This window comes from Centroberyx gerrardi, chromosome 17 (genome assembly GCF_048128805.1).
Source record: "Centroberyx gerrardi isolate f3 chromosome 17, fCenGer3.hap1.cur.20231027, whole genome shotgun sequence".
Lineage (NCBI taxonomy): Eukaryota > Metazoa > Chordata > Actinopteri > Beryciformes > Berycidae > Centroberyx > Centroberyx gerrardi.
The window spans coordinates 18,139,228-18,164,963 of record NC_136013.1 but is presented as its reverse complement, the minus strand read 5'-3'; the positions used below and the strand labels follow the sequence as shown (position 1 = coordinate 18,164,963).

The following is a 25,736-nucleotide window of genomic DNA, read 5'->3' as shown; positions in this document are numbered from 1 at the left end:
TGCAGGTAGGCACGTCATCGATTTCGCTATACACTTGTTTGGAAATAAACAATAATACCAACTGTTCAGAACTAGGCAATGATCATCTGCACATATTTCCCAAAGTACTTCAAAGTGCTGTCACTTTCACACTGTCCACAAGCAGTTCTGAACGGTACGGTGTGTTGGAAGCTTTCTGCGTTATGTGTATGTGTGCGCAGCTGCATCTATCAGTCTCCTCTGTAAAGCCAAATACTACATCAACTCAAATGTTTTAGATTAATCAAAAACAATTTTAAGCACTATTACCACCACATAACTACGGAAGCCGAGAACGGCCGTGCTTGCAATTATTTTTTTTAATGCCGTTATCTCCAGATCACGAGTTAATTATCTCGAGAAAACACGCTTTGTTATCTCGAGATAACGAGATAATCAACCTGTTATCACGAGAAACCAAAATGTTGTTTCCTCTAATTACTTATAACTAGTCCCTACCCTACCCACAACTACGTGCAGACTTCCGGGGATGCGCGCGCCACAACTCTGGCAAACTTTGGCAAACTTGCCAAAAAGGCGCATAAACAGCGTAAATTTGTGAAAATGGAAAAATCAGCTCCGTCAGTCCCTGCCTATGCCAATGCTCAATGGCCATGTGCAGTTTCAGATTGACCGGCCAACCCGTTGAAGAGCAAAATGGATGCAGACAGACAGACGGACAGAGAGTTCCTCATTTATAGTAGGATAGTAGGATGTTTATCAGAGATCAGGAGTGCCATGCCAGCATGCATAGATGACATCTTGACAACTGTAGCAACAACTGATTTAAGCTGAAAATGTCAGATCAAGGAGTACCCATTATTGATCGACGCATCAGACTGTAGGCTACTTCAATCAAGGTCTAACACAGGCAGAAATTGCATTGTGTCTTTCTGTTAGAAATAACATTAAGATCAGTCCTCGCCATTTAAGGAGAAGACTAGCAGTTATGAATCCTCCCCAACAGTCATGACAGTGATCTTGAAGGCTGAAACAGGTGTGATCAAATGAACCAGACACAGAGTTCTCCATAATTAGCCCGTGATCTTGAGAAAACAAGTCGTTTTCTCATGATAAATTATCTCGTTATCTCGAGAAATCGGCCTTTTGTTTCTTTGAGATAACGAGATAAATTAACCCGTTATCTCGAGAAAACGAGCTTTGTTATCTCGAGATAACGAAATAATTAACTTGTGAGCTCGAGATAACGGCATTAAAAAAAATAATTGCAAGCACGGCCGTTCTCAGCTTCCATACATAACAGTGCTCACAATGATTAGAAGATATGTTACAACAATAAACATTGTACTAGTGTTCCATGCCTGTTGTAAGCATAGACATATTGACTAATGCAAAAAATTACAAGCATTGTGTGTAAAAACGCTTAAAAAAAAAAAGAGGTATAAAACCTCAAATATGGGAAAAAATAACTAAAACATACAAAAATGGAGAACAAATTATAACAAATTTGGGAAAAATGTAAATAATTTCATAGGGCCCTAACAGTAGGAGGAAAATGCACTCCAGTCCCTGGAGTGCATTTTCACAATAAATGTAGAGAAGAAAAGGTTTTTAGAAAATCCCATCAGGGGAGCATTCGGGACCTTTGTTCCCTGTGAGCTGTGTGCGTCTGGTGAGCTCCACCAAATAATTTATTACACGCACCAAACAGTAATACCCTATCAGTCATCGCTCGCTCCCAGAAATGTAGTCGATATCAGTGGGTTTGGAAGTTTTTGTGGCAAATGATATTAGATGAAGGAATTGAGGCCCCTGGGCGCTGGTGACAGTTGATGTTTCAATAGTACTGATGTTTTTTTTCCAGGCTGCCCTTTACAGATGAGGCATCAAATCCAACTAGGCCTATATGTTTGTTTGGTCTAAACTTTTTTCTTTCACCGGCAATATTGTCTTTGAATTTTCATTATTATTTTTAATGTCTACAGCACAGAAATTAATTAGATTATTAACATATGGTTAAAGATGCTTTTATCCAACGCGCCTTACAGTACCAGGGCCTGACATTGAGCTCAATTTTCCACTGGCCATCTAGTCCAATGCATTTCCAAATGACTCCCTCATTAGCATATCTACGTTTTTAAGCTGCCACTTTGGGATAATGTGTTCTCATACGAGACAATTGTAACTTGTAATTCAGGTGTTAAACACAACTGAGTAACAATGGCACTGCTGTTATGATTCCGATTATTATGATTAGTAATGTGTTATGGGCTCTGCTGTTTTGGTGCAATTCAAACCCTGTACATCTCTCCACCATCTGTCCCTTAAACAGACCCGTCTTCCTACAAATCATGAAATCATAAATAGAGTTACGCATGATAAAAACACTACAGTAACCTATCAAATGTGTGTAATAATAACTGAGTGGATGTTTTTTCATTTGTGACCATTATATTTAACTGAAAAGTGACACATAAATCAGGTTTATATGACACAGTAACACTGTGCATAATTGTTAAATCAGGGATAAAAAAAAGGGAATAATTTCTGTCCTTTCTGATAATGCACATTATCAAAACAAATGTTATAGCCAAGGCAAAAAATTTGTGTGCCAGTTTTGTTACACGACTTGATAAAATGTATCAATGAACTTTCACTTTATGCATACGCAGGAAATTCTCTGCATGTTTTACACAACACCTCGCCTTTCGCATCATGCACCAACCACGGCCATCGTTCGGGCAAGTGAGGCTGAAACTTTCTCTGTCTCTTCATATTCTTTGTCCCTAGCTCTTCCTCCCACGTCTCTTTGCTACAGATTTCTTTTCCCCTGGCACCTAGTCAGCAGACAAGGACTTAAGAAACATTTGTAGCCCGAAATCTATGTAGCCAACTCACTTCTGTTGTTACACTCACAGACGCACACACAGCATGCTGACTGACGGAGCAGTGATTGACGGAGCAGAACGACGCAGCGTTTACACTTCTACGTGCTGCCAAGCGCGTTGTTGATATTCTGCATGCTTGACCACAAAGAGGAAAGCGTTTCACGACGTGACAGTCATTCAGTCATATCAGGGCTGTATGTTAACTTTTTTTGCACATAGCACTGGTGCTACAGAGGTTGATAGTTTTGTAGCACAGGCCACAAAATTGTAGCACGCGTATAAAACATCTGTTACCATCTCTAAAAACAACCACGAGTAGTGCAGTTCATCACTTAAACAGGTATGTGACTGACAAAGGACATTAATGTTGCATACAGGGCACACAAAATCCAAACCTTAACAAGAAATGTTTCAGACAAACATTTTCTTTATTTGCCCATAATGGTAAATTGCAGGGACATAACAACTGTATACAAAACATCTATATATTACGCTTCAAATTAGGGGTGTGAATCTTTGGGACTCTCACGATTCGATTTGATTCCGATTCTTGGGTGTCCGAATCGATTCAGAATTGATTCTCGATTCAAAAACCGATTCTCGATTCAAAACCGATTCTCGATTGAATGAATAGAAAAGGGGGCACTATTTTCAGTCTCTTGCTCCAGTATACTGTGTGCCAAACCATTCACTGGTGTCCTTAGTCCACTGAAATACAATATGAAACATAACTGGCAATTAAGATAAATGGTCCACAGCCTTTTTATTTTAAAAAGTTAACCGTTAATTAATGAATAAATGAATTTGAAAGCATCTTACAGTCTCCTGCCTGTATAAGAATAACAAAATGAGGGGGAGGCGGAGTGCTCCGCTGTGTTGTTATTAACGTTATGTCTCCACAGTGGAGAGCAGCCTCTCTGCTGCAGCGTTAGCTCCGGGGAAAGCCATCGCTGTCCAAGACACTGAGCGGGCGCAGGGTTTCTGAGGTGAAACAGACTGAGCACCGAGTTATTTTCTTCACCTCAGAGTTGGTTTAAGTTGTTTAATGCTGCAGTGTGTGTTGGTCAGCCGGTCTCGTTTGTTACTGCTGATCGCTGCTCTGCTCTGCTAACATTAGTTTCTGAGTGACGGCGTAGAAAGTTCACAATATACTTCACATTCATCTCGCAAAGGTAATTATTTAGTCATTAAATCAAAACATGTTTCCAACCGCTTGCCTTTTTTGAAGATGAACTACAATATAACTCTAGTGTGCGTGCTGCACTGTCCGGGTGCTGCACTGCCCTCGGAGGAAACGGCGTAGAGGCAACCGCATAGGAATTATGGGATTGTTCCCTAGGAATTGTAGGAATTGGTGTTGGATGTATGGACTCTACGCAGCTGGGGACATGATTTTTAATCGCACGATAGACTACAACTACCAAGTAGAATAGCGATGCGCCATCAATTCACCTCACACACAAACAAGCACACAAACCCTCACTTCACACAAACAAGCGGCTCCACACACACACGCAAACCTGTATTGCACGGGTGCTACTGCGGTAAATTCATTCAGCGCACAGACCGATTTTTTCGTAGCACGTGCGACATATATGTCGCACTGTACAGCCCTGCATATCATTACACAACAAAAAAAATATTAATAATATAATATATTTTTTGATCATTGAGCAAGCGGGCCACTACAATAAATAATAAGTAAGTTGGTTTTGATTCGACACAAGTAAACTTCTTTACTTGGTTAGAATACCCCATTAAGCTCATACTCCTATTATGAGAAACACGGTTTGGATGCATGGTTTACTCCCATATTAGACAAGTCACTGTACTGGTATGGAAACATCTTACACCGTTTAGTTTTTTTGGCTGTCTGCTCACTTGCACAGCGTTATGGGTGCAGTTTGATGTCATCCAAAAAATAGCAGCGTGGAGGGCTCAATATTACTATTTAGATTATCGTTTCTTTCCCCTGCATTAGAAATAACCTACTGCTCAGTCAAAGGTTAGCTGGCAGCAGCATCTTTTTTTTCACTTTTTTGATGGTGGACAATTCAATCTGTTGACAGGACACCGCAGATAAACAGGAATATTATGTTAATTGGTTTATTAATGGCAACAGGGATACTCCATCGCAGGGTATCAAAGGTCCATGTAAACTGCTTATCCCGAATAAGACCTTATGAGGAGTATGGCTAATAACAAGGTTACTCTGCACAGGTAAACCTAGCCACTGTCAGGCAAGCGGGCAAGTAGCACAGCAGTGAATATTTTGATATATAATTGGATGGTCCAAGTGGGAGTCGAACATAACTTTCACAGTGTTAATACTAAATATTTGACAAAATATTTAGCAACCTACTCCATCCAGATAGTCCCTTGCTACTCCCAGATCAGACAGCCAATTTATGGCAATTCAACGGGGTAAGAGCACAAATGAGGCAATATGTAGAGCCTTCAAATTTACAAAATGAAACAATCTTTCCTAAGCTCAAGAGCATATAGCTTAGTGATTGACCGACATTTATTCTGATGGTAGATAGTGGCAATATAAAAATTTTTTTAAAAATCAGAATCCAGTATTGAATCTGCTTATCGAATCTGAATCCTTTCAATTCCCTTATCGAACCTTTTAACATATTTTTTGGGGAAGAAGGATTTTTTTTTTTTTACAAGGCATTAATGAATGTTTTTGTGATGTTGCGTTAAGTGCTTATTCATCGCACTTGTGCAGACCCCCCCCCCCCCCCCCCCCCCGTCTTAAGCGCATTTTATAGTCGAAGGTAATGTAAACGTAAAGTAAAGCGCTAATAAATTATATTTGTAAAGCTTGATTGCTGCTTGTTTGTCTGTCTAAATGTCTGCATATTGCACTGCACCAACTTCACCAAGTCAAATTCCTAGAATGTGAAAATGTACCTGGCAAAAATAAATCTGATTCTGATTCTGAAATGTAAACAATGCAGTGCCGCTTACATTTAAGTTTTTATACTTCTGCGTTGATGTGTGTGTAGCATGTTGCTGAAATCCCATACACAGAGTGGCAGTGTTTAAAACAACAACCAGAACTGGGTAACGGAACCCAACCCTACCAGTATTTCACACAAGCACCACTCTAAGATTGCTGTCTGTATGTTTAAATCTCTTTGTTCAGAAAATGAAGTGTCTGGCACTGTCACAGTTGCTCTCTTGGGTTGCAATGAATATCTGGCTTGGGAGTTGCAGGGAAATGTCACAGGTGCTTTTACATATAGTTATCTACTATGTCGCTCAAAAATCAATTGTCTGAATCAATTGGCAACATGCCACAGACACCAGAAACACAACCTAGACTAAAAAAAAGTGAATTAGCCTATCTTTCAAATAACTCGGGGATGTTGTTCACTGCCAACTAAGACAAAGATCACTGTACAAAGTGTGACGAATACATTTTCCTGAGTGCTGATCTGGGATCACTGACCAGGTCCCCTTGACCATCTATGTGGTTCATGATCTAACAGGCATAACTGATCTGAGATTAGCTCTCATACTCTGTGACACTTGATGAATGCCAGTCATTGTGTGAAACAATTATCTCACTGTTGAAGACAGACTGAGAAAATGGAAAGGATTTCACACTAAACAGCAGCTCTTTACAGAATTTCTTATTATGCTGCTGGAAAAGTGCACAAACCAGGCAATGAGCATAGATCACACATTACACATCTGGATTCCAATTAGGGATGCAGATTTTCACAAATTTCCTTAATCTATCGTCGGTCACGTTAATGACCAATTAATCGATTAATCATTATGTAAAAAACAGCTTTTGACATAGAAATTAGAAAATACAAAATGCGTGTTTTTACACCTGTCTTTAGGCCTACTCAACAAGTTACTCAACCAAGCATAATTCAGAAGAGTCGGGACCCCCGACAACGGACGTCAGTGTTTCCCACAGGCTGAAAATGTACTTTCTTTAGGGTTCATTACTTTAAATTGTCTTTACATTGTGTCCAACGGAACCCAACTGGTGGAATATACAATGAAGTCTCTGAGTGTTGAGCAGCGTTAGAATTGTCCGATTGAAAAGTATCAAGTTACTCTTTACCGTTACAACACATGCGAGTTCGGAGAAATTGTGGAATTTAATTTTTTTTACGAACGTTTTCAGAACGGGAGACGGACTGTCAGGTTGAGTACAGTGTTACTGCATCGCCAAATGACAGACATGACGTGATGCACAAATTAGACGCATTACAGAGCGATTTAGATCAATTTCTATACATTGATTAAGTTTTTATGTTGTGCCGGCCGTGCCGATATTGTGGCGCTGCCACAGTTTATGTATTGGAAACAATGGCACGACAATCTACTGGTTTACTTAAGAATAAGAGCGCATCTACGTGGTCAGGGATGAGTCCAGTGCGCAGCCTGGTGACAGTCGGTCCATCCGCTGAAACACACGCTCTGGGGGAACAGCTGTCCCGGGTCGGGAGGCACAAATAGTGTTGCGCCAACTTCGCCAGCCGGGGGAATGCATTCTCTTTCATTGTGCTTGTAGAGGTGCTGTATTTCAATTTTGTATTACAATGTTTACAATGAACACTGTTGTCTTTTCGGGTGTAATGCTTCTGCCCGCTTGCTTGGCTTTCCTCTTACTCTGTATAGGCGGTGAAAGTTAAATTGCGCCCTTTTGGCGGTAAATCATTTCCGAAAAAAATGAGAAATAGCACATAACGTACATTATCGATTAATATATGCTTGATCGAGCAAATTATTAACGGTGATTAATCAATCGTTGACTAATCATTAACATCCCTAATTCCAGTATAGCCTCTACACACAATTCTGTCATTATCAGACAATAGAAAAACAGACAAAATGTAGGCCTAGTTGGACAGCCAATAGTTACCGGTGCTAATTTAGTTGTAATAGTAGTAATTCACTAGTATTAGTTGTAACAGAGATTGTTAAAGTAATATTTGTAGTAGAGGCTGCTGTATGATCATAAAATCAAAACCTCATCAGAAGGTGTTTCTGCCTTGCTTAGCATTAAACTTACTTGTGCACAATGAATAGCATGTATCCATTTTTACGTTTGCGTATCTACATAGTAAATAGCATCAATAAATTGTCAAAATAGGGGGTGAAGCAGGCTATGTAAGCTAGTGGAGAAGTTGAATGCCACACTAGCCAACATAACACTTATTGCCATTTATCAATTTCTCATGTATATTTTACTGCAAGCTCAACTCTTGTTGGCTCAGTGTTCATTGTCAGTTTTGTGTCTTTTCTCATCTCACACTACAATAATCCATCCAGGTTTGTTGTGAAACTCTTAATGGCCAAAACTGGATGAGGAGACAAGAGATTGAGTCCTTAAGCCTTCTCACACTTCAACACTATCTGTGCCTACATGGAAAATACAGCCAGTGTATTTCAGCCAGTGTGTTTGTGTTGTGGACATGAATCATGTGTTACAGTCATCTTGAGCACTACGCATCTGCTGCTCTGTCAAAACAAACTTGGATGGTTTATACACTGGCAGGGTTGAAGCAGCCAAGCTTCAGGGATGTAGGCGATTACCATGCCCATGAATATTGTCATACTAATGGGATACTGAGAGAGGCTTACTCCTGAAAGACGGCAAGCCATCTTGAAGTTCTGTACAAGGCATGTTCTATAAAGAACACCTTGATACACACCATCACACTTAAAATTATTTCACAAAAAAAGACATTCCACCCTCAACAGTCTATGTCATATGAAAAACAAGCGTATTAGACGCCAAGTCCATATAGTGTTGTGTACGAAAGCTGCACAGCTTTACTGACAGTGTGTGTTCACTTTTAAAGCAGTACTTGAATCCGGCTACCCTTAAACAGCAAACCAAAGGCCAACTTCTTATGATTCACAAATGGCATATCTGCCTCTTCATCACTTCTAAATTTACACCACATGCAATCTAACCAATTGCTCAAGCTCTATCAATATGCAGTAATTTTGACCATCTGAGCAACACAGAAATTGTTCTGTTTGACTTAACTTGTGAGAAGAAATGTGAAAAGGTGACAGTGTAAATTAAACCAAGACACCAGTCTGCTAATCAAACATTCCTAGAAGAACATTAACAAGATGGCATCTCCAAGTTCAAACAACGGCAAAAGAGCTTAAAGCCAACATTGACCAACGCATGACAACCAGAGACAGAGGGGGAGGGTAACCCACAGTGGCATTAGCAACAGCCCCCTTCTCTGTGTGTGTAGGAGCAAATTAAGTTTCAATGATTTTAGTCTTCTTCCATCTTCCTTGTGAAACAACCCATACTCCTACCTAAGCTGGTTAGGGACTCTCTTATCTCTTTGTAACTCTCTCCACCCCATCCTCCTGCTTCACTTTCAGTGCTTTGGGGGAGCTGGGAGAGCTGCTGAGGGAAGGGGAAACAGGTGTTATTCACAGGCAACACAAGGCACAGAAACACCAAGATCACAGCAGTTCCTTTAGAAACAAGAATACAAACAGGACAAGGAAATAAATCAATTTATCACCAAGGGCTGGTATCCTGGACTTATATTGTCAGGTCTTCAATTCTTGAACTAAAACAAAACAAAAAACTTTCGGCCACTGAAAGACATTCTTTACTCTTGGCCCGTATCCAAAAAGCATCTCAGAAAAGAAGAATGCTGAGCAGTTTTGTATTTCAGGTCAGTTAAAGAATAAGATGGTCATGGGGACTTGATCAGTGATGTGATCATTGACCAGCCCTTCTTCCCTGAGAGGCTTTTAATAGGCCCAGGGTACAGGACACCAGCCATCAGTGTATTGCAGTACAACTGTGAAAGCACAGGAGAGAAATTATAGAAAGGAGCTTTATGGCGCTACAGAGCTAAGCCTGATTTAGAGGGACAAACATGACCCCAATACATTTACAAAATGTAAATCTGAAATCCCAAAGTGAGACCAGTGTTTCCCATAAATACTCATTTGTGGCAGCCCACTGCAATACCGGACAGGCCCACAACAAGAAGATCTCCTGAAGTGGGCGTGTATTGCATACAATCTTTTCCACTTTATGTATTTGTGTCTTTAGCCCGCCCCAGTCTGTCACTGCCACAAATAAGTTAAAAACCTGTGGGAAACACTGAGGACCTTAAATCCTGTTAAGCAAGTGTGATGTATGTGCCTAAAAGGTTATAACAGATTATGCTTTGGTGTATTTAGTTTCTGACTTCATGTAATTTTGCATCTAGTGACACTGTTTGACAAATGATAATGAGATTCAGTATAATTCCAGTATAATGACCCATAGCCATAGACGCATTTGCACACAATCTGATTTCCAGTGTGAATTTCTCTTTGCAACACAGAGATGAAGAGACCAAAATGTCATTTTCAACATGTGATGCAAAACTAGCAGTTAACCTATTTAGAGCTCAGAGCAATGCTTTGGTTAGTTTTTCTTCAAATCAGAACGGAGCACTACGGAATTTGTTCCTCACAGTTGGGCAGCATTTTCAATGACATCACTCGCAGGCGTTTGAGACACAAATACATTCATGAATCTCTTTGCTGGCTGCCATAGTGTCTGATGTAGGACCCGCCTCCGATGACAGCAGGCACTGCTTTCCACGCTTTGTTTCAACAACAATCAAGCCAATGACAGACGAGTCGATATATTTTACTAAACTGCACGAGTTTAAAAACTACTGACAATGGTTTCAATTAAACTCAGTTTTGGGGAAAAAAACAGACAATGTTGGTCATGGCAAACTAGATTTAAAGGAATGTGTTTAGTAGGGATGCAAAAATATATTCACGGTTCGGTTCATTATACAATACTGGGTTCATGGGTCCGATATTATCACAATATTTTAAGCAAAATCTGCATGAGGGCAATTACGGCTGAAAAAAATCCCTTTTTATTTCATAGGGAAAACAATTGCAAACCATAAACAGGGTGACCACAAGTTTCTGTAAGTTAAATTTAAAACTTTTAATAGACCTTTTTATTGCCAGTTTAAATACAATTTATAGCTATTTATAGCCCAAATAAGCCTGAAGAGTAAAAACAAAACAAAATAGTTAAGTATCAGCGAAATCAGGAAAATTAATGCAAAGAGAAACAGGTACGTTTTTAAGACTTCTGAAACCAACATTTAACCATACACCGGTGACTGGAGTTTTTCCAATGCGATGTCGTGTTGCTAGTGTTACCTATAAGGCAAGGCTCTCTTACAATGCTTGCAAATAATCTCTGTCTAGTCAGCTGATTAATGCTTAATTGGGAATCCAAAACGCTGTCTACACAGTATTAAGTTCAGCTGGGCTCACCTGAAGTGTGATGACCCAAGCCTTGACTTGCTAGCCTTGTGCCGTTTAGTATTCAAACAACGTGAAACAGAAAAAAACATGCCAAATGTCACTTCTTAGATATTAGACTGCAGCTGAAATCGCAAACATTTTTTTAACTCCACGAAACATATCGTCAGATTTTTGTACTGCACAATTTGGTGTCACAGACGTTTGCTACATCCCTAGTGTTTTGGCAGTCTCATTAGGGGTCAAATTAGAACGAAAGATCAGCACATATGACTCCAGGTCACTCATTGAAAATCCATAGATGCAGACAAACCTACTCTTCTTCTAGATCTTCATAACACAGTCTAAGATACACAGCACCAAAACAACCCCTCCCTATTGCCTATCTTACCACCAACAAAGAAAAGCCTACTTGATTTTTCACTTGTTTTTTCACCCACAGAGCAGCACACCCCCATGTGGTGTCAGGCTCCCATTTTCACAGCTACAACATGTAGTGATTAACTATTCAAATATGCTCTGGGTGACAGGTTTCTTGGCAAAAACCTACATAGGCTCATATGCATCATGTCAACATGTCTTGCCTTTCGTTAATCATAATCTCTAAATTCCTTCCACTAACGTTTTCCCCCTGCCTGCCTTAATTGTGAGCCAGCCAAATTAATGCTGAAGTGAGGCAGGAGTATCAGCCTAATAAATCAACTCTTTGCTAAAAACAGAGAGAGCTACCAGAGGAATAACAGATGCCAGGGTTTCAGTTCTTAGGAAATATTTTTCTAGGTAATTGTGAAAGGATATACTGTAGTCAGAAGTGGCTCATGCCATTTACTTGTGAGTTTTGACAGCATCAGCCAACTAGGAGGGCAACACCTGCAGTGTCTGTACCAACCATCCTGGACTACCTTCACATCCCAATGCACGGTTCAACTTCCAATTTTTTCTACTTGCCCGTTCAGGCCAGGAGGTAAGACTTGTACTTGCCCCTATTATATTTCCAGCAGGCAACATTGACAATAACCAGTTATTCATGAATTAGAAGTAAATTATTCCTACATAATGTATGCCATTAACAGTTCAGCAGCAAAATGACTGAAAAATATCCAGAAATTATCAATTGCTATGACTGTAAATAAATGTGAAATATAGGCTATTATTATTATTACAACTCTGTAAAATTCCACAGTATATATTGGCCTTGTTGCACTTATTGTATTCATAGACACACCCTCATAACAAACTAATAGATTTATTTAAATGTAACCAACAGTAACATGGAAAAAACAAAAGCCAGAGGGGAAATTCATGAGGTTGGCAAGTCTCTCCATTCATCTGTTTTGAAAATACTGTAATCTGACATGAGGGGTCGTCGACTAGGCGCTTTGCAGACATTAAGGCTAGGTGCTGACTTGTCATCATGGGCACTGAGTTTTGTTTGTGGAAGTGTGGGTGCCTTTGAAAAATGAGCTAGCTCAATCCGCCTCACTCAGAAACCGCCTACAAATGGTGTGGAATTGATTCATCATTCTCAACCTAAGGAAACTATTGCTTCCACAATGAAAAAACAAAAACAAAGGCCTTTTCATTTTCACTTTGTAATTCAAAGCTCCCAGCACCATGTCTGTTCCACATAACTTTCTGACTAACTGAGCTGCCGTCCAATCTGATTGGTTAGAAAAAGCACAACAGAGAGGAGAGTGGGCCAGTATCAGAGCTCGGAGGCAAAAATAACAGCCTTACAAATGGGTGGGAAATACTAAGACCAGATGATTTTTGTTTTTCGGCACGGGCCCAAGTGGGCCAGTGACTGACAAAACAACTGCCCCAGTCATCGTCTTATTGGCCCCAGGCCACGGGGCAATCCTTATTGTCAAACCCTGCTATGCGCTGGACTAGTCTACACAGTGTTTGCTCGCACCGTTTCAGATAGGGCTGCACAATTAACTGGGAAAAAACTGAAAACAGCAATATGAACTATTTCAATTTCCAAATCGCAAGAGGCTGCATTCTTTTTTTATCAGAGTGGTTGCTGCTCAAAATGGACTGCTAAACATGGTATTCTGCTGTCAAACACAATATCTGGCCTAAAAATTAAATTGCACATTATAAAAAAATCTTAAGCAACACAATCTCAGTTTTTGATTAAAAATGTTTCTTGTTAGCTGAAAAACTGTGTCTGTGTACTGTATTGCCATTCATATCGCAAATGCAAAATTTCACCACAATAATCGCAATATGATTATTTGTCAATATTGTGCAGCCCTGGTTTCTGAACTGCACATATTTCTGTACATTCTCTCAATATCCAAATCTGCATGTTCTGTACGGGTTACCGACATCTGTATAGTGAATACATTTGATACGGTGTAGTTTTCTTTACAACATGCATCTACACGCCTGACACTTTCTGTACATATGTAGGTTCATATGCACATTTTTGCACATCCTGTGTATACACTACAATTACTTTTCTTCATATTCTTCACAGTTGTTATATGTAGCATATTAATATATAGATTTTTCACTTATTTCATATGGCATAGGCCTACATTTTCTGTTATATTCTCATAATGTACTTCTTTTCATTTTTTGTCTCATTAAGTGCTACTGCTGCCATTTTGTGTCACTCAATATTTTTTTCATACATTTCTACTTAACATGTTAGCATGTTGAAATTACCAGCTGTGCCCGTTTATGTACTGCCATTTGCTGCTACTACTTCTTCTATTCTTATTTATATTCTATTTTTGTCCTATGTATCCTATTACTATTTGCTGCTGCAACAGCTCAATTTTCTAAGAGGGATCATTAAAGTTTCATCTTATCTTAGGACCTGTAATGGTCTAATTTTTCATGATCTTCCAAGTCTTCCTGGACATGTGGGAACCCTTCCTGAATATCAAATCAGGCAACTAGAGAGGGTGAATAGGGTGTTGAAAACTATCAGATCAGACAGGCTGTGCTGCAGAGCCTGTCTGAGCAGAGGCTTCGTAATGGGTCCACTCACTGGCATGATGCCCACCACAGATTGAAAATAGGAGCTTGTAAAAGCAGAATGTCTGCATACAGCCACTCACACCCTTACTGTCAAGAGGGATTGTTGTGAAATTAATATAATCACCTCACTGAGACCACATTTACATTTGTATCTTTCAGTCATTTATCCTTATTAAGAGCAGCCACCTACTGTATACTATACAGTATTGAAGTTAGTGACTAAAAGGGATACACCTGCCTCACTAGAAATAACAGTCAAATTCTGTCCCACATTTTGCTCATGGCCTTCTCATTTATCCCTCTAAAAATGTATGTTTGTATGGCTTAAGTGAGATAGGGCATGACTTGTAATATAATCAAAAATGTCCAGAAAAAGGGAGAGGAACTCCCTTTTTCTGGCCATGTTTTGATTTCCTTCATCTTCTCCTGCCTCATCCTTCACCCCTACATACTTACTTTTATAGCTTTGATTCCAGACTTGGTGATCTGGGTCATCTTGGCCTTGGAGATGGGAGGCTTGTACTCATTCAGTGAGTACAGCTAGAAATGAGACAAGAAGAAAACACCTCAGTCACATCTTTTAACTACAACATATTACCCCAAAGTTAATGTTGAAAAGTGGTGTATCCCCAGTCTATCATATGCAAATCATTTCACATAGTGAGTAGTGATCCAAACAGTGGCCCATTCCGCAAATATATGGACATACAATGCAATCTAAAGCATTCTCCCTGCATGTCTGCAAGCATCGTCAACAATAGGCAAGCCTTCTTTTTATATGTAGCTTATGTTAGCGGTCAGACAGTCACTAAGTTCATCATCAGACGATGTTGTGGGCCTGCCATGGTGAAAACACATTGTTTTGATACAATCATTAATTGCGCCGTAAAATCCGAGCATTGGTACTTAATACTTGAATCAAATATGGAAGGCGTATAAAAATGTACACTGGCCAGGCCAAAGGAAAGGCAGACAGTTCATTGTCAATGCAGACAAATGATGGTTACGCGAGCAGCCTTGATGAGCGCTTGCCGTATGATAGCTAACATCTGCTAAGTTAGCTAGCTTGAATAATTTGATTGGGCTGAACAATAAATTGCACATTAGCCATTTTGTAAATTCAATCAGGATACATGGGCACCTAAATCAGTTACTTGGTGATCATGATTTGGCTAAGTTAGCTAGGTTAACGACGTTAGCATTACCATTAGCTAACCGCTAGCTCATCAAGTTAAAAACCACGCAACTGAGGCGGTGTTGCTATCTTATAGCTAGCTAACGTTAGCACCCTCCTGTGGGTACCATTTGCTCATGGACTGACAAGGTGTGTAAGCAATGTGGTATTAACTTGAAAGCTAAACTCCGCGTAGTTAACATGAACCGGTTGAATGCGGCACTAGTGAAGTTACCGCTGTACGGTCTGAAAAAGAGTGCGGCCTTGTGTGTGAGACTGCCCTTCTCTCCCTTTCTGCTAGCTAGTTAATGCTAACGTTAGCTAGCGATCGCAAAGCTGAATTCGACAACATTTTCTATCACGTTTGTGTTGATTTCTTAGCGTGTTTCAAACAAACCTCGATGTTGAAGGCTTTGACGGCCTCCATGGTGTTGTATTTCGGCTCGCAGTTGGCTGTGAATATTTATATAAATCTCCTCAATAACCGGTTTGAAACATGCATGCTCGAGGTTTGGTGAGATGGAGGAGACTGCCAATATGGCGCATAACCCCGTTGTGAAATCTAATGAGAGAACTACACACAGACCAGCGACCCCTAGCGTCAAATTCGAGCCACTGCAACTCCCATCAAACGGCTTAACCCAGACATACAATACAAAACTAGAATTGCACTCGGAGAGTGCAGACCTCCGCCAAGGTTCGTGCTGTTATGTCGGATCCGCTCCAAAATTTAATGGGTTCTTCCTTGGCCCATGCTACACCCTTCCACGAAGTTTCATGAAAATCGGGCCAGTAGTTTTTCCGTAATCCTGCTAACAGACAAACAAACAGACAAACAGACGGCACCGAAAACACAACCTCCTTGGCGGAGGTAACAATCAGAGCTCCAGTATAAGAAAACCTTGACATCATGAATCAAAATAAAGCCAGCATGGAAAATATTCACAGTGTTGCAATAATACTTTATTTCCCTGTACACAAGCAAGCACACTGACTTTGAGACCAGCATCAACATCACAGAAAATGGACATCACACTTTACATCTATGTACAACTATTTACATTTGAACAATAAATGTTAAACACATACCACAGATGAAAGCATGTAAATCATTCAGAAAGAAAAAAAAGATGCAGCTTTGTGCCTGGATGTGTTGACTCCGCTTCAGAGGCCTCTGCTTGGCCTGACCCTCCTGAACCTGCAGCTGTCTGCAGCCGGAGCTGGCATGGCGGTGTGGCTGTGATGCACAGAGTCACATACTGCCTGATCATTGCGTCTGCCCACATCTACTGGACGACCTCCTCATCACCTCTGTCCATCTGTAACTGCAGGGTTTGGGTCTGCTGGATAAAGGGGCTCTGCTTGGGAACAACATGGGAGTTTCTTCTAAGAGAATGAATTATCCTTTGCTCTACTTCATGTGTTCGAGTCGAGTCTACAATTACAGACGTGCAAACTGCAACATCCTGCATGAAGGATATATACTATTCTTATAGGTTAGTAATAAACCTTTGTATAGCCCACAAGCAGGGTTTCTCAAAGATTTTATGCCAAAAACCCTGTCAATATTTCTATTTTGGTTTAGTGGGCTACGTAATTGCACCGCTTTTTATACTAAAAATGAGAAAAGAACTAGGGAAAGTAAAATGGATAATTAAAGAAGCCATTTCTTAATATCCTGTCATGGTTTTTAACTTCTAGTGCACTAAAGAAGATTCTCAATTTTGCTTTGGAACCTCTCAAAGATCCCAGAGGGTCCCAGTTCCCCTTTGAGAACAACCGGTATATGACACATTGTTCCATAAAATGTGGGGGAAAAAACATTCATAAAATAACCATAATTTGTGTGTAACATTTATTTTGTTAGTATAGGCCCTGGTGGTCAGTCCAGAAATTCTTAATGACCAGTATTAGGAGATGAATTTCTAGGCCAAACAACATCATACAGCTGCTGTAAAGCACAGGTGAACAGGCAGTGGGTAGTGCATGGCACCAATAAGAGACTGAAAACAGTTAAAAAACGTGTCCACTACTGATCAAATTACAACAGGTAAAACACACACTGTAAAAACAAGTGTTTCCAGGCAGAGAACGACGGATCTCTCAACGCGCTCCATCGTTCCAAATCGTACGACTGGAATCATGCACAGATCCACAGAATTACTGTACAACGACATAAAAACAACCATCAAATTTGTAAATCTTGTAATACAAACAGTAAAAGTAATACTAAACAGACTTCACGTTCCAATGTGACCTACTAATCATATAATGTGTTTGCACCATCTCCATTGAGGAACTAAAAAAAAAAAAAAAAACTCTTCTTCATAGATCCATCCACTTGTGAGGCAGCACTTCATCTCCACGGATGTCCAACAAAAGTCTGATTTAACAGCAGTGTGTGTGTGTGTGTGTGTGTGTGTGTGTGTGTGTGTGTGTGTGTGTGTGTGTGTCAAGGTCCTCTGAGTCCAGACATACAGTAAAACCAGGAGTCTTTATAAACTGGTCTCTACCACTGGAGCAGCAATGGCCGATGCTGCTGCTGTTTTTGTGGCCGCCTCGTCCTCCTGTGGCGCCCCCTGCTGGTCCTGTTTCTCACAGATCTCCTGCAGCAGGGGCGCGTTGGCCTCCTTCCACACTCTGAACCGGTCTGAGGTAAGCTCCGGGTCTGACAGCACCTGCTCTATCGCCTGCAGGTCTGCCTCCTTCGACTAAGAGAGAAAAGAAACGGGGCAAGACGTAAAAACAAGAATGACTCAAAACTCTCCAAATCCTCTGAAATCAACTGTTTTTTTGCTGTGCTTCGATGGTGTGCCGTGAAATCAACATGTACCTTTAGTGTGCTGTTGAGGGTCCTGATGAGGTGCAGTTTGTCATTGACAGTCTGGTTTTTACAGCGTTTTATAAAGGAGGCCCTGAAGTCCCTTTTGGTGGATGGCTTGCGGTCTCCTATGGGCGAGAGGCTGGCCTGTTTCAGGTGGATGTACAGCTTCTCCATCTCATCCGAGCTGTTCTCATGAACCCCTGAGAAAAGATAAGGTCATATTTTGACATCACATGCTGTTTCCAGAGGTTTCAGTTTCTTTTACTTGGAATAGAGACTACATTAAGTGAGTGGAGGGTTCAGGATGTGCCGGCAGACACACAGACAGTCACATCTTCCTCTGAACGCGTCAGGCTGGGTGCGCTGGCCAATCAAGATACGAGATGTTTCTTGCATCAGAAAACAGAAACAGGAAACGTTCTCTACCAGCATGTCTTCTCACAACTGGAAATGATATGGTAGAAAGCTAAAGATGCAGTTTCCTTTATCTCACTGAAACACAGACGTCACTGACTGTCTGAGAGGAAGTTGCACCCAGTCAAAGAAAATTTCCCCCAGCTGTTTAATAACAATAAAGTATATGATCACTCCGACCCCGACGATTCACAGGAGTAAAATGCAGCAAAGCGGCCTCACCCTGATCCCCGGCGGCCGACACCGCCCCCTGCGTCTGCCCCTCCGCGGCGGGCCGCTCCTCGCCGGGCCGCTCCTCGCCGGGCCGCTCCTCGCCGGGCTCCCCCATCTCCGAGCCCTCCTCCGGCAGAAGCGGCCCGCCCTCGTCCTCCTCCTGCGGGGTCCGGCGCGAGTGCACCTGGGCCGAGCACACCACCGTGGACTCCCCGGCCAGGGGCGAGGCCTGCGACACCAGGTCCAGCCAGGACTGCCGGTGCTTGGCGAGCGAGGAGGCGGAGCTCTGCGACGTCATGGTGCTGACGGGCGAGGAGAGCGAGCCGTTGGCCTCGCCGGGGAGCGTGGAGGAGTACGGCGGAGGGAGAGTGTCCTGAGGGGGAAAAAAGGATGACATTTTAAAAACACGCAGCAACAAATCGAGTCATTTTAACTCTACATTAATTAAAGTAGAATAATCAGTGAATGGCAGCAGTTGGGTTTGATGCTGTCGTGTTGACTGGTTTGGATGGTGCATGTATTTATACCCTCAGGAGTCCAGACTGCCCCCCAGCCTGCACCAAGACTGACCTGATGCTCGCTGCCAGGCGGACCGGCCGCATCCACAGCGTCCTGCAGCGTCTGCTCAGAGTACGGTGGAGGGGGAAGGTCAGTGCTCTCGGCCTCCTCGTGGTCACTGGCTTCACTGTAACACTCTGGACACCCGTAAATGTACACACACACACACACACACACACACACACAAGACAGTCAGAACCCAGAGAAAACAAACAACTTCAAATTTGATGGAATAATGGAGCAGAACTGCATACAGCATGGCACATAGCGTAAATCCAGTTTTGGTGATAGTCATGTGTTCACTTCAAATTGAGGGATTACGTGCTCCTGTATGAGCTGAGAAAATTCTCCGACCCCTTAGTCATCAAGCTAGAAAACATTTTGGAAGATACAAACTTTTCACCCGACAGCGACGGTGGGCTTATATATAAATAAATCAGCGCTCACCGGCTGCTGTGTTCCTCTCTGCTGGCTCATACTGGATGGAGGCCAGCCCAAGCTTATTCAACCAACTGGGAAAAAACAAAAACAACAAAATGGAAATATTGAACTCGGCAACATTTCTGACAACAACAGATTCTTCGAAACTCCCCCCAGAGAGGAATATAAAAGACGCGACTTACATGTTCATGTCCTCGTGGCTCTCGGCGGCAAAATAGAACATCATGACCTGTGGGTGGCAGGCTTTGATCGCACTGCACGGGGGGGGGGGGGGGGGGGGGGAATAGGGAACGAAGGACGGTTACAACAGGATCAGCAGAGACTGGAGTGTCTCGGTGTAAAGCACAGCAGAGGGTATTATAGGGAAAACTGCCAATCAAACCCTATGCGGAGCGGATCTCCGTCTACTTAAAAAGACTTCATTTACAATTCAAACCAGTGGGCAGTTTCAGTCTCTCCTGAAAGCTACCTGCCTCTTAGAGATGAAGCAGAAAACAGATTTAGTGTGTGATCTTACTGTTTCTTCTTGCACTCTACGGCTCTGTCGATCATGAAGTCGGTGAGGTTGATGTAGCCCTCGGCCTTCTCTGCCTGAAAACACACAGAATGACACAACGACTGCGTGAGCGCTCAAGAAACCCTCGATTCCAAACCACTTCCTGACACTGACACCCGCTGTTAAAATCGCAGTGGGCTACTTCTTCTCTTTTTTGCAACTGGCTCGCGATGGCGACATGCGGCCGTTCTGGGTTATCTCACTGAAGTCGTCATGCCAGTAAACCGTATCCGTCAGATGTGCCTGTATTAGGGCCCCATTAGTGACACCTTCAGATTCAGGAAATGCTCCTTCCCACAGAGGCAGGCAGACGCAGACAGCTGTGGCAGGGACAAGTATGACTCACTGACTAGACTCACTCTGCATCTGTAATGTAAAAAGTGCTGAATGTGCTGTGTGTTCAAAATGAGATCTTCACTTCTGTTTGTTGATTTCTGCTCTTGTTTGCCATCTTGGGGAGAACTGCAAATGAAATCTGACTGGATCGGATAGAAGTGGATATTGGCCCCAAAAAAAATACAACAACAAAACACTGGGCAACATTTTCGCTGAATGTTGCAAATCAATCACAATACAATTCTTCGGCACTTAAAGAACGCAAATAAAAGAAATTGCGGCAAACTTTGTGCCGATTGCTCAGTTTGAATATAATGAAAGGTTTTCTTCACTGTGGAACTTGATTTGTGGGCCGGTTATTTTTCTGCACAAAACCAGAAAACCTTGTTTAGAAGATCGACAGAAAAACAATCTCAGCCTACTGATATTTTGGAAATTATAGCCAATAGCTGACTAATTGCACCGGTCTAGATCTAACTGGTTTTGAATGCATGTCATTGGAATAAATTGCATCACACTGAACCTGAACAGAGTTGATCTGATCCGATCTGAGCGGTACTCACCAGCTGGTTGGTGTACCAGTACAGAGACGTCTTCTTCAGCACAAACCAGTACTTCTTCCATTTGATGCCCAGGAAGCCTTTGCTCTCCTTCTTCCTGTACAGCCAGCCCTGGTGGTCCGGCTGGCCCAGCTCTTTGACCGAAACCCTTCTCCTGCTCATTGTCCCATTGCCTTAGCGCACAAAACACACACACACACACACACACATGAACGCACGGTCTGCTACTCCGCGCTGTCCGCGGAGCATCAAAGCCACACTGCAGGGCATGTGGAACATTAGAGGAAGTAAGTTGCATAGAAGTAGGCAGACTATGCAGATAGAACACACAGGCATGAGTAAATATGAAAACTGCATTTGGCCAATAACCAAATGAACTTTAAAACAAAGCCCTTGAGTGAGCGTTCTGAGATCATGAAGATGAACCCACACACCCACTAAGAGCAGAAAACAGAGTCCAGCCTACCTGTTTCAGATATGAATCACCCAGTGACAAAAATAGCTCCTCAACAAGATTTGCAATACAATTATCACATAAACCCCAAAACAACCTGAACACCGGTTTGTTTCTCAGATGAACACAAGACAGTGCCGCTGCACAGAGAGCTAAAATAGACCCGAGCTGAAGGGAAAGTAACTGAGCTGTCTAAACGCACGTCTCTGCACACAAGCCCTCTGCACGCCCTAATTGCCATGCCACTTCACACACGCCCCCCACCCCCCCACCCTGGGCCCAAATTACAGTGGAGGGCACAGACGGAGACAGAGATGAAGGCACGACTCACCTCCTCGGGTCTTTTTCCTGGACTTGTTTCGGAGGGAGACCTGCGGAGGAGAGAAGGGGCAAGGAGGGGGGAAACACAACGGGAGGTCAGAGAGTGTGGAAGAGGGAGACGGGCGCGGAACACTAGAAGAAGAAGAAGAAGACGGGCGGCTGAGAGGAGTCTGTCTGGATGGAACATCCTGTTTCTCACTCCCCCCCCCCGAGTGTCACATGCATGTTCGCAGCACTCTCTCGCTCTTTCTTTCACTCTACACACACACACACACACACACACGCACACATCCCTTCTCGAACATCCTCATCTGTGACTTCACTTTCAGTCTTGTGCTTTGTCTCTCTGCGCTTCGGTCTTGTCTCTCTTCAGTTTTGTTCCCAGACTCTCGCTCTCTTGTCTCTCCCTTACATTATGTTAAGAAAAAACAAAAAAACTAGCACAGAAACCAAAGCAGACAATAGCCAGTTAGCCACATGGTGATGTACGATCCCCATTTGACTTTGTTATCATAGAATAGGAGAAGCAGAAGTAACTCTTTCAGTTGTAACTGAGAAAGTGAGCTCTGTCTCAGTACAAATAAAAGCTGTACTTACTGGGTTGTAGTCATCAGCAGCCATGGAAGGGGCCAGAGATATGGGGAAGGCAGCCTGTCGAGAGATACGGCAAAGAAACCAAAAGATACAACTTATCCAAAGATGCGTATACTGACAATATTGCTACCCGCACATGAATGGGCAGAAAATGTGAAATTTCTGCTCTGGCGTGCCGAGAGGAAGTGATGTCACAGGCGGCACAGGCATTGTTACTCAATGTGATTTTTTTTTTCTTTTTGTGAAGGGAAAAAAAAGAAAAAAGAAAGAAATTCTTCACAAAACAATTCCCAGCATTGTCACACCTGAAATATTTATAGCCAATACATTGAAAGCGATCACGACGACAAAGCAGAATTTCCCAATACTGTAAACTGGGAACTGGGAGTCAGACCAAACATCCAAAAGTAAATGTTCATTAATAGCATGGATCTCTTACTCACAGGTTCAGTGTCACAATGATCAGTGTCAGCAATTTCGTTTGCCATATGACACACACACAGTAACTCAACTTCACCTAACCTCACATAACCTAAAATCTAAAGATATCTACAGTAGCAAGTAGATAAATACAAGTGTGAGGTTACCTGGAACTTTTGCCCATTTAGTACATCTCCAAAAAGTGTATTGCTTCTTTAAGAGTGCCACATAGCATATGCAATCTGAATTTGGTCATTTGGTATTTGGCAAATAGAGAGAGTAAAATAAAAATGGGTAGATTTTACATGTGAGATTCATCATGCTAAACGAACAGTGACGTCAGCGCTATTGAGAAATCCAGTTTGCCATTATTGACCAACTTCCCCTGAGCGCTTGAGTTCCCTATTCCTAAAGTGACAAAGCTGCCTGAAAGTAACAGAAAATATCACACACACACACAATATCAAACAAGCATTCGACAGTTTGCTACTGCTGAGAAGCCTGTCATGGTATAATGTCATACAGCCAAATCAGAAGAATCAAGGGAGTCCATCACAAAAACAGTAGAATCTCTATTCGACCACTTGTTTGTAGCTCTGAAATATCTCACCAGCAGCCTGTTTGTCCCATAACTTTGCCAGGTGTCACCACAGACTGAGCGCTCCACACAAGCGAAACCTGCCTTAAGGTCGTGACCTGCACAGCACAGGTGGCGGTCTGGTCACATATCTAACCACAGGGGGTTCAGTTCAAGTCCTGCCCCAGCTGCTCATGTTCAATCACACACCACAGGCTACACCTAAAAAATCCCCCTGCTGACAACAGCTAAAGAATAGAGGAAGAAGAAGTCCATCCATACCTGTTAGAGATGGAAACTTCAAGCCCATGCACCTCAGCTGAATATCCGCACCACTCGCACTTCTAATACAGCAAACTACTGACAACAGACATTATCTAACCTAAACCTCTCTGTGTGTGTGTGTGTGTCTCTGTGTCTTGCTCAACCTGGAAGCATCAGATCATGTTTTCCGGCTGTCTTAGTTAACTGATGACTGTGTGCGAGAGCTAGCGGTGATCACCACACAAACCACAGCAGAGAGCTGACACACGCACTGTGTGTGTGTGTGTGTGTGTGTGTGTGTGTGTGCGTGTGTGTGTGTAAGTACAGTTTCCTGTAAACTTTATATTTTGGTACATGTGGAGGGTTCAGAGTAACTTTGGTTCTGATGTCCAAGTCAGTTCCAGTAATTTTTGCAGTTTAATTTAACTTAATTGGATATTTATATTGTGATTTACAAGACTGGGTGAATGAGCTGTACTTGAAATTGTGATTACAGTTATTCTTCCTCATTCACTCTGATTGGGTTAAGCAGTAACATCAGATGGTGAATTTTCATCGTTTACACATCTTTGCACCCATGTCTTTATCCCTCCACAGACATAATGTGGCTCTTACTGTGAGAGAAAAACTGAATTTTGGAGTGAAGTGCTACTGCTCCAATTAACCAACCCATACAGTAAAAAAAAGTACATTTCACATATAGGCTACTTCAAATTGTGGATAGAAGTGTGTTTCAAAATATACAAAATGGACAAAAATGTATTTGTACATGTAGATGGCATTCATTAGAAGTACACTGAAAACACATTTTCTTCTATGTGCAAGTAGCTTATATCCAAATATAGCCTCTCTGGCCACTCAGACTAGCCTATATTTTGAATGAATTTCATCCACATATACAAATACATTTTCTAGATTCTGAAACATATGCTGAAACATATTTGAACACTACAAGTAACATAGTCTATTAATATTTCGAAGTAGGCCAATAGGCCAACATATTTTTAACGTTACATATGAGCGACCAAAGCCTGTCATAACCAATATATGACTCACTTCAGACATTGTAAACACTGCACAGCCTACCTGCCACCATAACCTCAGCAACAGCAGTTTGGCTCGAATGCTCTGCCGAAAATCTGACCAGACCTTGGCGAGCATGTCGCTGAGACGAAGCAGCTCAGAGAGGAAAGCTCCGACTGTTTTCGGCTGATTTCAGCTTCTTCTCTGGCTGCTTCCTGGTTCGTCTAAAAAGTTTCTACCGGCTGAATTTGTATTTTCATTGCAATGTCGAGTTCTGTGCTAAATTTGACTACACATTGTTACATTATACCCAAGTGAAATTAATAGTTTCCCCACTGAAACCCTCGCAGTTACCATGTATGACCACTAGGTGTCGCCCTGCCACTGCTGCACACCAAACATTTAGGAGCTACAGCAGGGATAATAACAGTGATGTAGTGGCAAATAAAAAGAGACTTTTTCTTGAGGAAACTGTATCTGTACTTCTCTTACCTCAGGCTGATACTACGTAGCCTACTGTAATGTATGCTATTAATTTACATCATAAAGATTTAGATTGGTTCGAGGGGGTAAACTGAGTTCAGGGTGCGTTCACCAGTGTCAACTGTGGATATAAATGTCCAAAAGACTTATTTGGGCAATTCAAAACCCCCATATTATCACCTGGACAAACATACACCACTGCTTGACAGAACTGGGTTGATATCCCATTTCTGCTAAACCAATTACACTCACATTTTAGAGCTGATGTATCCAGAGTATCTGATGCACCAGCTGGATAAGCTTCATTTCCCATCACCAACATTACAAGCAAGGAGGGCAAAGGTCAAGGCCTTACTAGAAGA

At 42.0% G+C, this 25,736-nt stretch overlaps 2 protein-coding genes across 6 annotated transcripts in view; both read right to left on the bottom strand.

Moving 5' to 3' along the window:
- The window catches only part of scaf8 (SR-related CTD-associated factor 8), a 37,821-nt gene extending 21,965 nt beyond the window's left edge, over positions 1 to 15,856 (bottom strand). For both annotated transcript variants that reach the window (XM_071905813.2, XM_071905814.2), the window contains exons 1-2: positions 15,734 to 15,856; positions 14,619 to 14,702 (exon numbers count right to left, since the gene is read on the bottom strand). In XM_071905813.2, the coding sequence (XP_071761914.1) occupies positions 14,619 to 14,702; positions 15,734 to 15,763 (114 nt within the window). In that variant the 5' untranslated portion in view covers positions 15,764 to 15,856. The remainder of the gene's footprint in view (positions 1 to 14,618; positions 14,703 to 15,733) is intronic.
- Positions 15,857 to 16,277: 421 nt separating this feature from the next.
- The window catches only part of LOC139916815 (connector enhancer of kinase suppressor of ras 3-like), a 51,114-nt gene continuing 41,655 nt past the window's right edge, over positions 16,278 to 25,736 (bottom strand). Inside the window, exons 1-11 of one of the 4 annotated variants that reach the window (XM_078289397.1) lie at positions 23,887 to 24,012; positions 22,611 to 22,664; positions 22,024 to 22,063; positions 21,242 to 21,411; positions 20,304 to 20,377; positions 19,969 to 20,040; positions 19,793 to 19,857; positions 19,358 to 19,482; positions 18,797 to 19,160; positions 18,170 to 18,360; positions 16,278 to 18,047 (exon numbers count right to left, since the gene is read on the bottom strand). In XM_078289397.1, coding sequence (XP_078145523.1) covers positions 17,832 to 18,047; positions 18,170 to 18,360; positions 18,797 to 19,160; positions 19,358 to 19,482; positions 19,793 to 19,857; positions 19,969 to 20,040; positions 20,304 to 20,377; positions 21,242 to 21,411; positions 22,024 to 22,063; positions 22,611 to 22,634 — 1,341 coding nt within the window. In that variant the 5' untranslated portion in view covers positions 22,635 to 22,664; positions 23,887 to 24,012 and the 3' untranslated portion in view covers positions 16,278 to 17,831. Of the gene's footprint in view, positions 18,048 to 18,169; positions 18,361 to 18,796; positions 19,161 to 19,357; positions 19,483 to 19,792; positions 19,858 to 19,968; positions 20,041 to 20,303; positions 20,378 to 21,241; positions 21,412 to 22,023; positions 22,064 to 22,610; positions 22,665 to 23,194; positions 23,225 to 23,637; positions 23,700 to 23,886; positions 24,013 to 25,736 lie in introns of those variants that run through there. The other 3 variants (XM_078289399.1, XM_078289398.1, XM_078289394.1) reach the window with 3 other exon arrangements.